We start from the raw sequence: 12500 nt of genomic DNA on the forward strand, positions 1-12500 counted from the left end.
AATGGAAAACATTTACACGGGCAACCTCTGGAAAGTTCTATTGGCCCATTGGCTCTCGCGTCGCTCATGGCCTGAATCCATTGATCCACTGGGACAGCTAATGGTGGCTTCACTCTTTGGTTCATTTGATTTTGTTTTGACATGTATGCTAATCCTTCAGCAACAACAACAACATCCTTCAACACAATAACCCGTCTGTGTATGTGTGTGTGTGTGTGTGTGTGTGTGTGTGTGTGTGGGCTGCACTTGTTTAAGAACTCTGATAGCCGTATCTGATGCGGTGTGTGATCTCAGCGGGTGCGCTCATGTCACCCACTCTCCTCTCTCGACACGCCGCCCCGTCGCCAAGCCTCCCTGGGCCTCTCCTCCGCCGCCATCACTCATTCCCTCTATCTCTCCGTCTCCTCAGATGTGTCCCCGCGCTCTCTCTCGCTCTCTCTCTCTCCCTCCGTCTCCCTCTTTGGTCACTCCATCATCACATCTCCTCGTATGTCCCTTATGCACTCCCTCATGTCTCATGTCTTTCTGTGTCTTCTCTCCATCTCTCCAGCTCGGTCCTCGTATGTTGCCTCCCTGGTTGTGGTTTTCTCTATTCCCTCTCTCTCTCTCTCTCTCTCTCTCTCTCTCTCTCTCCGTCTCTCTCTCCGTTTCTCCTTCTGCGTCCCCCACCCCCCACCCCCGCCCCCACTCCCCCACCCCCACCCCCACTTGACTCTTTGATGCTGCTGAACACTCTGTTCTCTAATGGTACGATGCTGCTCCTTTCTCTCTCTCTCTCTCTCTCTCTCTCTCTCTCTCTCTCTCTATTTCTCTCTCCCTCGCTCTCTCTCAGAAGAAGAACAGAAAGAAAAAGGAGAGAGAGAGCGAGAAAAAAAAAAGAAAACAGCCGTGCGGTGACAGATCTGACCCACCATGATTGGCCAAGGCTTTTTACACCAGTTTAAGTCCATGTAGCGACACACATGGCTGGGTGGGCCCTCTTTAAAAAGCCATCAGTCGCAGATTTATCCCCCAGATACCAGGCCCCCATGGCCTCCTGCAGCCCAGCCCGTCTGACTGGACAGCCAGCAGGGGAGGGATGAGGCTTCTGAAGGCCAGGCGGAGGAAGAGGAAGGAGGAGGAGAGGAGAGGAGAGGAAGTGGAGTGAGAGAGTGGGGAATGCGATTCCTCTTTAGTAATGCCCCCTGTCACATATTTCCTGCTTCGGTCATTATCCGCGAGTCTATATCTCCCGGTTCAGTTATTATCCTGAGTTCACAACATGGCCGTAGTGTCTCGTTGACAGTGGGGTTAGTTGACTTGGCTGCGCCACCCTTTTACAGGAGTAGAGTACATGTCGTCACACAGTGGCCCTCAACTAAGCTATCTGAAATGGAAACGCAGCCATGCAGATGTCACTTGGATGTTTCTTGAGCAGCACTAGGAAGGGTGTTAAGGTGCAGACAGGATATAACATACCACTCGACCGAGGCCCAGAAAAAGAACATAAGTGGGTGCCTTGCTAATGCCCTCTTTACTCTCCCAGAGAGACCACCGCGGTGGCGCTAATGTGCTAGCATTTTCTTTTCAAAGCTCACCATTGAGTGGGCCTTGTGAAGACATACCGGCGTGAAACATCCTTCACAGCAGGTATTTCATGTGCTCTCAAGAAGGCTACAACACCCCCCTGCCCCTCCCCCTCATCCCCAGCCCTCCATTGCCTCGTATAGCGCGATAGCCGCGGAGTTTCCCTCGCACGTCCCTGCGCGCTCACTAGCGGTGCACTTTAGCGTAGCATGGAGACGCCTCATCAGCCAGGTTTACTTTTGCCTGCTCTTATATGAAAAGCGGTGTGTACAGGACTGACATACTCTATCAACAGTTTATTGTAAATTGTTCTATCAGCCCTAGGGTGTTCCTTAGATGCCGGCAGTTTATAGCTTTATCACAATATACTTGATACGATTTAAGGATATCTACCACCATCACTTTGAGAAATAAAGGTCCTACCTACTGGTAATGGGCAGGTTGAGTTCCTAGTGGCATTTCTGTTTCCTGCAACTCAGTTCTTTCGTTCTTCCGATGTAAAAGCAACCGTACTCACACTCAAGTCCATAGACAACAAGAGGTTGTATTACAGTTGGCAGAAGAATTCACTGTGATCTTTGAAAATACATCAACAAAGATGTTGGTTTTAACAATGTTTTCACAATGATTGCATCTGCCAAATCAATGGTTTCCCTATGGCCTTTGGAGACACCGTTTTTTACTGTTAATTCCTAGTACAATTTCCCACTTCCATCAGCGTTATGAATTTGCAGTAAGAGGTGTTTATGCTACTGGCAGAACAGAATGTGCCATATGTAACTCTTCAGATCAGCCACTCTGTTATTGAATGAAACGACCCCACATCCCTGTGAATCGCTCGTTTGTAGTTCATCTAATTCACTTGAGCCAGTGCGTTACGCCGAGGCCTGCGGTCATGATTAATTGTTATTAGCAGTTCTGGAGGATCCTCAGGGGAAACAGCAAATGCTTCTGGAAGTAGGTCCCAAACACCCCCATTCCCCACACTCTCCCATTATCACCCTCAGAGTCGTCACTAAAAAAAGGCCACAAACGCTCTATCCGTAAATGTAAAGAAAAGAGAACATTATTTTTCCATTTATTCCGCCAGCTTCGTACAAGCCTCGGCAGTGGAGGTTCATTTACTTTAAGGACTATTGTTTTTTTTTCTCCTTCTCTCTCTTCAACAGCCACCCCCCCCCCCCCACACACACACACACACACAGACACACACACACACTCCCCACCCCACCATCCCTGCACAACTCCAGTTTCCATGGCAGCCGTTATGAAAAGCGACTTTTTTTTAACCTCATTATTTAGTTATCTCCCCCACTGTGCGGGCAAACGTTGGCTGTTCTGTTCTGAATTGTGGTTCCCCCTTCTCCCCTCCATCTTGCTCCTCTCTATAGCGTTCTAAATGGACCATTAACACTGCTGTCTCCCCCCCGAAAATGGGATACTCACAAGTCTGTGTTCCATAAAATCCAGATGCTTTCACCGGTTTAAGTCGAGGGGTGTTTCCCAACAGTCGTCTCTTTTCTGGGTTGTATTGATCTGTGTTATGCTCTGCAATGCCCCCCCCCCCCCCCCCCCCCCAATATCACATCACATCCCATTCATGTCGTGTCGTCAAGTGTAACTTCACTCAGTAAAGCATCCAGAAGGAATCCCGAGCACTCATGGGTAATCATGTCACGATGAATGTGCGATGATGGGCTCTAATCACAGAGCGGGGGGTTGAATCGCTGCTGAGCACATGTGCTTCCTCTCCGTATTCCAGAACCATCCGTGAGCACCTCGGGGAGCGGGAGGTGTCGATCTCCTTGATGATCGAGCCGATGAAGGAGACCGACCTGGCCAACTACACCTGCTACGTGGAGAATAACCACGGCAGACGGCAGGCCACCGTCCAGCTGACCAAGAGGGGTAAGGCACTGCCCGTTGTTAGCTAAACTGTAACAGCTGAAATGACCCGAAACTGCACGATACTGAAAACTCTCACTAGGCAACACTGGCAAGCGTAGCTTCTAGGAGTAGCTTCTCTCGGCTCTGTATTTACAGCACCTGACTCATTTCCTTGAGTCTATTTGTCCTTGAGGGGGTTGAAACACCTTCATTACAAAAATAAATATGAACCACTTTCATCACAGAAAAGGCCACCAGTGAGTAAATGCTGCAAATGCTAGAAGTATTTACAGGGCTTTCGACTAACTTTTTGAAGTATTTGAATTGTATTTCTGAACTATGCTTTTCTAATGAGCATTCTAGAAATAGATATGCACGAGGCATTCCTGGCTTGGAAATATCACAATCACAGAAATGGGTTAAACTATACCTCTTGGGGGGAATAGATGTCTCCTTGGACATTGCTGAACATACATAAAGAGTGACAATATAATTACATGGCACTTTGGTTTGATTGAATATTTTAGTAGTATGAAAGGTAAGCCATTTTTTATATACGTTTGGAAAGAGCATAATTAGAGATCTAGATTTGGAACTCTTGCCTTAATAACACAGGAACTACACCTTATATAACACTACAATTGTCTCAGGGTTGGAAAAAAAACACTCTCCTCTAGCTGATCTCCAGCAATGTGACTGGTGAAAGAATAATAAAAAAAAAAAGAACATGTTAAAAATAAGAAAACAGACCCCGTCAATGTGATGCCCTGCCGACTTGTCAGCCGTGCTGCTACAGTCGGCTCAGTTCTGTCAAAGCCGTGAGGTCTGAGAGAAGGAGCCTGTGCCCCAACCACGCCAGCCCCTTAAAGATTCTGGAGGAGCAATGGTGGACCTCAGCAACCTTGGCTGTGAACCAGGAGATTTTTTGGGTAAAAGCTGTGAGCCGCTCCAATGCCTCTCTCTGCTTTAGCTTTCCATCCTGCTGCCCAATGTTAGAAACACCAGGCCTTATACCAGAGGCTAAAAGAAGAAGCTCTCGCCTCGGGAGGAACAAGATATCGTGTAGACAGCTCAGCTTATGGTGAGTTCATGTGAGGTTTGGGCTTAAAACTATATCGAGTGAAGGGGTATAGAAAGAGGCCTGTGTTTTTCAGGTGTTTTCAGACTCACTTAACTGAACCGAAAATCACAGAGGATGATTTCTAATGCGTTACTTTCTTTTTTCCCATCTCAAATTTACGTGTTTACTTAAGCTACGTGTTCCTTTCCATCTGTCTGAAAGGGAGTCTGAAAAAAGAATGGCACACTCTCGTCTTTCTTTCACAAAAAAAAGATGGTTTTCAATGGACTTCTCAGCAGTGTATCATTTCCAACAGGCCACATGTGCTGTGGCTTACGACTGAGCGATAGCACATTAGCATGTGGCCTTTAGCGGATGTCTTTCATTTAATGGAGGGAGGGACCCTCTGTGAGCTTACAGCTGTAACATGGGAGGGGATCGGGCCCAATGGCGGAAAAAATAAAAGATAAAAAATGGCCCATAAAGCAAGTGTTAAATGGGTCGATGTATTAGACGGAGCAATTGGCTGAAGAACATTTGAGTTGACCTACATGCCATAACTGGGAACCTTGACCCACAGATGATGTTTTACATGACAAGGACTGAAGTATTCTCCTTTTTATAACAGGCTCAGGAAGACGTTGGGGAGTGGAGCACCATGGTTTAAACGTAAATGTTACCGCATATAACGTCTTCATTGTCCTTCATCTTTTTTTTTTTTTTTTTTTTTTTCGTGCTACGAGAGCAGAGTTGTGGGAGGTTTAACACAGATGGGTTGATGGTGTCAAGGCGATGAATTCTCCCCTGCGTCTCTGTCGGTCTGCTTAAATATTAATGCAGCTTCACACAGGCTGAGAACAATGATGTGGTGACAGCTCCTCGTTCAGGAATGAGTTGTTTCCCGTTCATCTTTCTCGTGTCTGTAATCACTTCCTCAGCTAGAAATATCTGCTATGAAATCACTTTCTCCCTTCCTGGCTTTCTCTATATATCTCCGTCTCCTGTGTGCTCTCTCCTCTCAGAAGATGAGCAGTCCGTTTTGCTATTTTCCTGTAAATCATAACAAGACTGTCCACATCCCATAAGACCTGCGTATCGACCAGAAGCTTTTAAAGGAACGAAGGGAAGCAAGAGAAAGGAAAGAGGAGGAGGAGAAGAGGCACATTTCGTCTGTGTGTTCGGCGGCTAAGCCATCACTCGTTCGCGTTTCATTTCGTTTCGCCGGGATCTGTGAACGCGCTGGGTTTTTTGGAGTGGCAGTCGTCTTCACTCAGAGCTGTCTCGCTTCAGAGTCAAAAAGCCAGACGAGTGTCAGGCACTGATCCTCTCCCCTGTCTCTTTCATCTAACGCTTCAATATAATGCAGCTCTCCCTTTTTTTCTCATCTGCTCACCCCATTTCATGTCTTCTTAAGCATTTTAGTTTATTCCTTTCTTTTCTTTTTTGTCGAAAGCAATAGCTGTTATCTTTGAGAGACTTGTCTTTGAACTCGGTTGAAGATCATTTATCATGTATAAGCAATACAATACCATTTCTTTTCTCCATATTCTTTGTTTGGCTGCTTACGAATGTCAACCCACGGAATCATGAGGTAAACTCATAACCACACTTTCCGTGGATTGAAAGAAGTGTTTTTTTTTTTTTTTTGGTGCAATTCTCCGCTGTTAAGGTTGTCCTCGGTGACTTGAAAGCTGTCAGTTGTGCATATTTTTACATGACTGGTTATTTCTCCTTTTAAAGTTTCAGATGAAGCCACTTTGATGCCACCCCGGATTCGCTTTAGTTGCTATATTAAAAGGATTTATTCCAAAGCCTCGGCTTTGGAATAAACTCCAGGAGATTGTGCTTCTCCCTTTGGACACTCGCGTCTCAAACGCATGTCTCTCCCTGGCCAGGGTCTGTGGAATTGAGAGCCCCTTCATACTCCATCACTCTGATGTTTATTTTATGCATTTCGTGTTGCAATATTGATGATTTCGAGCACAAGACGAGCAGCATTTATACTTGCTTAACATAAATCAATGTTTGTTTGTTTGCTTTTGGCCCGGCTCGAGCGATGGATCTCGTTTATGCTGTTTCACTGTGTTACATCGACCACATACCCACGTAGACACCGACAATATAGCTCACGCATACTCACATACTGTATGCACACACACACACACACACACACACACACACACACATACACACATGCATGTATGCACATTAACATATGTTCACAGCCGTATATTCCCTTAGCGAGGCAAAGACACATGCATAACACCCACACACTTATAGAAACACTTAATGGGAGGACACATCCTTGCGCGATCATGCTGACTAGCACACACACACGCACACACACACACAGAGAGAGAGAGAGAGAGAGACACACACAGGCAGAGCGCATTGTGATTTCTATTCTCAGCTTTGCGAGGGAGGGGAGGGAGGAAGAGAGGGAACGCTGGTGGTGGTGATGATGCAGTCATCCTCTCATTGCAGTGAGAGTTGAACTTTTATCCACTGCATTGGAAAGCTAGTGGACTTGATGCCTTAAGATTGGTGTCATCCTGCTCTCTCTCTCTCTCTCTCTCTCTCTCTCTCTCTCTCTCTCTCTCTCTCTATATATATATATATATATATATATATATATATACTGTATATGTATCCCTCTCTCTTTCTCTCTCTCTCTCTCTCTCTCTCTCTCTCCCTCTCTCTTTCGCTCGGTCTGTATCTCTGAACTGTGCCCTGCTAAAATTGATCTCTAAGGGAAAACAAGGGAGCAGCAGCACATTTCCTCTTCAATGCAGAGCAGATAAAAAGAAAGCCAGATTCCAAAAGAAGACGTTAAAAGTAGGACATCTAATTGGAGGACTGGATTTGAGGCGTCTTTTGTAAGCTGCTTAGTTTGTGGAATAATAGATCTCTGTCCCACAGCATGCATTGCTTTTCATGATTAAGCAAGGAAGCGCACCTTATTGCATATAAGCCAAATAAAAGACTTTAGTCAACAAAGATGTGACATGACTTCATCTGAGTCACAAACAAGAGCTATACGGGTCAGGCAACTGCAGGCCCTCGGCCCTGTCCAGCAAAGTAAATCCAAAAGGTCACTCTTCACATGGATGTTCCATCTACATATCTGAAGATTCTAAGCTTATCAACAAACTATCTGTTGTTGAAGCACAATTGATGATTAAGGTTAAGGTTAGGGGTTGGATTTGGATTTGATTAAGGTGGATTTAATTCAGTATTTTTTCAACAATTTTACATACTGAGCTTGACTCTTAACATCTGTTAAGTCTCTGTGGGCAGACTACCCCAGTGAAGTGTTTACCATACCAAATGCATCTGCAGCATTCTAAGTTGGATAATCATGTAAGAAGACCAAGCTATAGTGACCCCCTCTGTTTTGTATAGCAATTTGAAGGATATCAGAGGAGTACTTTAATAGTTATGTGAGCGAAAAGGGAGATAGACGGATGGGCTGATTACAACAGCCTCTTCCCCCCTACCGGGGATGAGGGTAATAACTCCCTTTTCACTGAATGACGTCCATTTTCTGAGCACAGAGCTTAAAATAGTATGCAGCTGTATGAATCTCCACAAGTGCACTTTTGTCCGGTTAATTTGTTACATTCCACCCTGTAATCATTCTGTGCCAAGAATGCGTGTTTGGTTCAGTTAAGGATTTTGCTGTATCACCAAAGGAATTTCATCCACTGGAAGGTTTTTTTGTCTCATTTCAGATGTGACAAGAGCATGCAAGGAAACACATTTGGTGTCATCAGAGGACTTACACAAAAGGCTCTTGTTGAACCACAAGAAGAATTTTGGCCTGTGAAGAGCCGATTTCAAGAAACAAAGTACATTTTGTGGAACCAAGTGGACTTCAAGTGAATGAAGGACACATAATTCATTCTCTGAATTCTATGGTAGCTTTGAGTATCAAAATCCATCTGAGTGAGACAAATGCTAGTTATCTGCTAATGCTAAGTGACAATTTTAGATCTGGAATGTTCTCTTCTCACCAAGGTAACACGAGACAACAAACAGTGAAATACTAGGTGCTCCTGTTAAGGCACTACGAGGTTTTTTACTGCTTTGCTGTTCCAAGCTGTAGCACAAAGTCTGATATAATTATGGAAATAGTCCGTGTGTATGTATCATTTTATTTGTCTGGCTTTTTCCGCGCCTACGTGAGACCGAGTGTTTATGTCTGTGCAGGTGTTAACGTGCAGAGCGGAGACTAGCGCGAACATCACTCACAGAAATGGGCCCGCTCCAGGGAACCGCGCGGAGTCATTTTGTTCGGTCGCAGTACCTTTTCTCCCCCCCCCCCCCCCCTCATCCCCGCCGCCCGCCCGCGCCAATCGATGGCCGTGGCCATGAGACCGATTTGGCCAATTGTAAATCTTCTGGGGCTTACGGTTCGCTCTTGTGTTCCCATTATGTAAGCAGTTGGTGCTTGGCCACAAGCTTTCTTGCTGCCACCTCGGTGAGTTCCTTGATAATTGTTTTCTTTATTGCCCCCTCTAGGGGAGGAAACCGGTGTCAATGATCAGTTATTAATGATGGCCTCTCCGCACGGTGATGGCTGCACTCTGGTTGCTGGCCAGAAATGACAGTCCATCTCTTGGTCAATTCATGAAGGATTATCTGACTGACCGTCCTTCAGTGTGTCCACTTATCTGTCTATTTGTACATTTATTTTTTTTCTCTCCGTCTACCATTCTGTCTGTATCTTTGATAATTACATATATTTCTTTAACGGGCCACTTATTTCCGCTCGATCAAGGCCAGGCATTAGAGTTGTTTTTCAGCGCTGCCCTTGGGGGGCTACTGGGCTCCTGACAGGCAACAGTAAATGACAGGGCTCTTAGGGAGATCCACAGGAGACCAGAAGAGCTACCGGCCACTATACGAACACTGGACCTATAGTGTGTGTGTGTGTGTGTGTGTGTGTGTGTGTGTGTTTTTGTCCTGAATACTGACGTCTGTTAGCCTGAACTGTGGCTGCACAACCACGGTACATTCAGAGAAGTTTTTATTAACTTTGACTTTTCATTTAATACCTGTTTAGCGGAAAAAAAGGTGTATGCTTATTGAAAGGATTTTGTGAAAGCCGTTTATCTCATTTTTGATTTGTGAAGTTATTTGAAGGGAACACCGTGTGCTTTTCTGCCTCTTTTGTGAAGTCATTATCAACAATACAGAGCCAGGGGAAAAAAAAAAACATTATTCAGCACATAAAAGTCATCAATGACTCATTACATGAAATTGCAGCATTTTCTTCCCTTGAATTGTATCACCTTTGAGACCATTTGTCAGTAGTCTAAGGTATTATATGGGTGGAATAGAAGCGCCTAGGCCCGCCGTTCCTCTTTTCCGACTTCAGCGAGTATGAAACCCAAAGTCATCACCTGCCTCCTCGGAAATACCTGGAGATGTATGAGAGAGCAGGCAGCTGTAGCAGAGGCATCAACACTTTTCTCAGTTACCTCACAGAGCAGCCTCCAAAGAATGAATTCAATCTATCATGCCTCACACAGACACACGCGCACACACACGCGCGCACACACACACACACACACACACACACACACACACACACACACACACACACACACACACACACACACACACACATACACACATACACACACACGTGCACTCACACACACACACACACACACACACACACACACACACACACACACACACACGCACGCACGCACACATATGCGCCATCTCTTTTTCCACTCCCCTAGTACAGCAAACTCCACGTGACAGCGCCGCTCCTGCAATCCAAATGTCACCGCTGACAAATCACGATGTCAGCCACTCCTTCAAACAGTATCCCGATCCCGCCGGCAGCAATGAGGTGGTGCGGAGGTGACGGTGCTGGTGGTGGTGGTGGAGGAGGTGGAGGAGGAGGCTAAGGCTCCAGACTAGCAGAAGGAGGAGGAGGAGGAGGAGGTGGAGAAGGGGAGTTATGATGATGAATCGCAGGATGCCAAGCGGCTCTTTCAAACCTCGGGCCGCGTAAGTGAGGCACAGTCCTGCGCCACTCAGCCCGTCGTTTGTCTTGATCGCTCGCCGGCCGGCAGGAGCCAGCAGCCGTGTGGCCAGGGCAGCACCAGGGGCGACCGGGGGGAGGGCAGGGGAGGGGCAGGGGAATGGACTTCTGTTGTCCAATCTAGTGCGAGTGATGGACACTTGTCAGATGCAGCCCTACCTCTCTACACACACACACACACACACACACACACACACACACACACACACACACACATCCCCAAGCCCCTTCTGATCCTGAGTGAAGAAGGCGGGGGACAGAAGAAGGGAGAATGATGAGAGTGAGGCAGAGAGTGGGTGGTGGAGAGAGAGAAAAAGAGAAAGAGAGAGCGAGGGGGAAAGAAAGTAAGGAAGGAAGGAAGGAAAGAAGAGAGAGAGAGAGAGGAGGGGATGAAAAAGAAAGAAAGAAAGGAAGGAAGGAAAGAAGAGAGAGAGAGAGGAGGGGATGAAAAAGAAAGAAAGAAAGGAAGGAAGGAAAGAAGAGGGGGGGAAGACAAAGAAAGCAAGTAAGTAAGGAAAGAATAGAAAGGAGGAGAAAGGGAGACAGAGAGAGAGGGAAAAAGAGAAAAGGAGAGAGAGGGAGGACTAGGCCTGGACGGGGATGATAAAACAGACCTAGCGGCGGAGGAGTGGAGGCTGGTGGAGAGGGAGCGCCATCGCTCATCCCAGAGGCAGTGCGGGCAAAATGGGGCTTGAGCTGTGCGGCCGTAATGAGCGCGCGCGTGTCGCCGTGATAGATTAGCGCGGCCACGGTCCAGCCTGCCACCGGGACGCATTAGTCAGCCAATGGGGCTTGACCAGCACACCCCCCCCCACCCCCACCCCCCCCCCACCGCCCAGCGGCATGGCCTTCAGGGCCGCCTGCAACCTGGGGAGCGGTGGACTACACGTCCCATGGTCCCTCTGGGACAGCAGCGTCCACCACCACCACCTCCGGGGAAGCTGCAACGCAGCGAGTTGTAGCCTCGCAGAGCTATTCCGATTTCACTGTGCTTTTCTTTCCCGGGCGTCTTTGTCCCCCCGCACAACATGACCTTATTCGGAAAGGATCTCGGGAGGAAATTGTCGGGGCTTTAAGTCTTTTTTCCTCCCGTTTTGTTTGGGGTTATTTTTATTTTGGAGGCTATCTTGGTATTATTGGTGGTCACGCTCCACGCCGTGCTGGAGGTCTCTAGGCAGAGTTGTTATTCATGAACAGCGGGCTGGTGTTTTCTTTTTGCACGGGGTGCCGTATTTCTGGTGGAAACACCTCACGTCCTTCGACATACTCATCTCCTCATGTCCCTTAGGCCTTTTTTTTTCTCCCAATGAAGATGTTTTCTTTTGGTGTTTTCCAGTGGTAGCCTTCCTTATCATTCCTCGCTTTCCTGTTTTGACAGTGTCAACAGTTCCAGCTTATCGTTTTAGCTATTTCTAACGAAGCAAATATTCGACGCAGTGGATTCGTATGATTGCGGGACCTTTCAATTAACATTCTGTTTCTGCCTACTGTTTGTACTTTTATCGTGCATGGCTAACACATCAAAACGAGTTAATAGAATAAATATCTATTTTTCTCTTTTGTCCATCTCCCCCTCTCCTCTGTCTCTTATTTTCCCATTATTTCTTTTCTCTCTTCCTCTCCTCTCTCTCTCCTCTCTGCTTTTCTTACACTTGCTCTCCCCCCTCTCCCCCTCTCTCTCTCTCTTTCTTTCTTTCTGTCTTTCTTTCTTTCTCAGCAGAGCTTATGTACACAGTGGAGCTGGCCGGAGGGTTAGGCGCCATCTTGCTTCTACTCATCTGCCTGGTCACCCTGTACAAATGCTACAAGATCGAGCTCATGCTCTTCTACCGGAACCACTTTGGGAGCGAGGACGTGGACGGAGGTGAGTCAGGCGCCGGTGCCCGGGGCGGTCGGATGGACCATGGGTGTGTGTGTGCGTGTGTG

At 46.9% G+C, this 12500-nt stretch overlaps 1 protein-coding gene across 1 annotated transcript in view; it reads left to right on the forward strand.

Annotated features, from left to right (window-relative positions):
- Nucleotides 1-12500, forward strand: part of il1rapl1b (interleukin 1 receptor accessory protein-like 1b) — a 257239-nt gene that overhangs the window by 231549 nt on the left and 13190 nt on the right. Inside the window, exons 8-9 of the mRNA XM_062528616.1 lie at nt 3334-3474; nt 12295-12438. Of these exons, the coding sequence (XP_062384600.1) occupies nt 3334-3474; nt 12295-12438 (285 nt within the window). The remainder of the gene's footprint in view (nt 1-3333; nt 3475-12294; nt 12439-12500) is intronic.

This window comes from Sardina pilchardus, chromosome 23 (genome assembly GCF_963854185.1).
Source record: "Sardina pilchardus chromosome 23, fSarPil1.1, whole genome shotgun sequence".
Taxonomy (NCBI): domain Eukaryota; kingdom Metazoa; phylum Chordata; class Actinopteri; order Clupeiformes; family Clupeidae; genus Sardina; species Sardina pilchardus.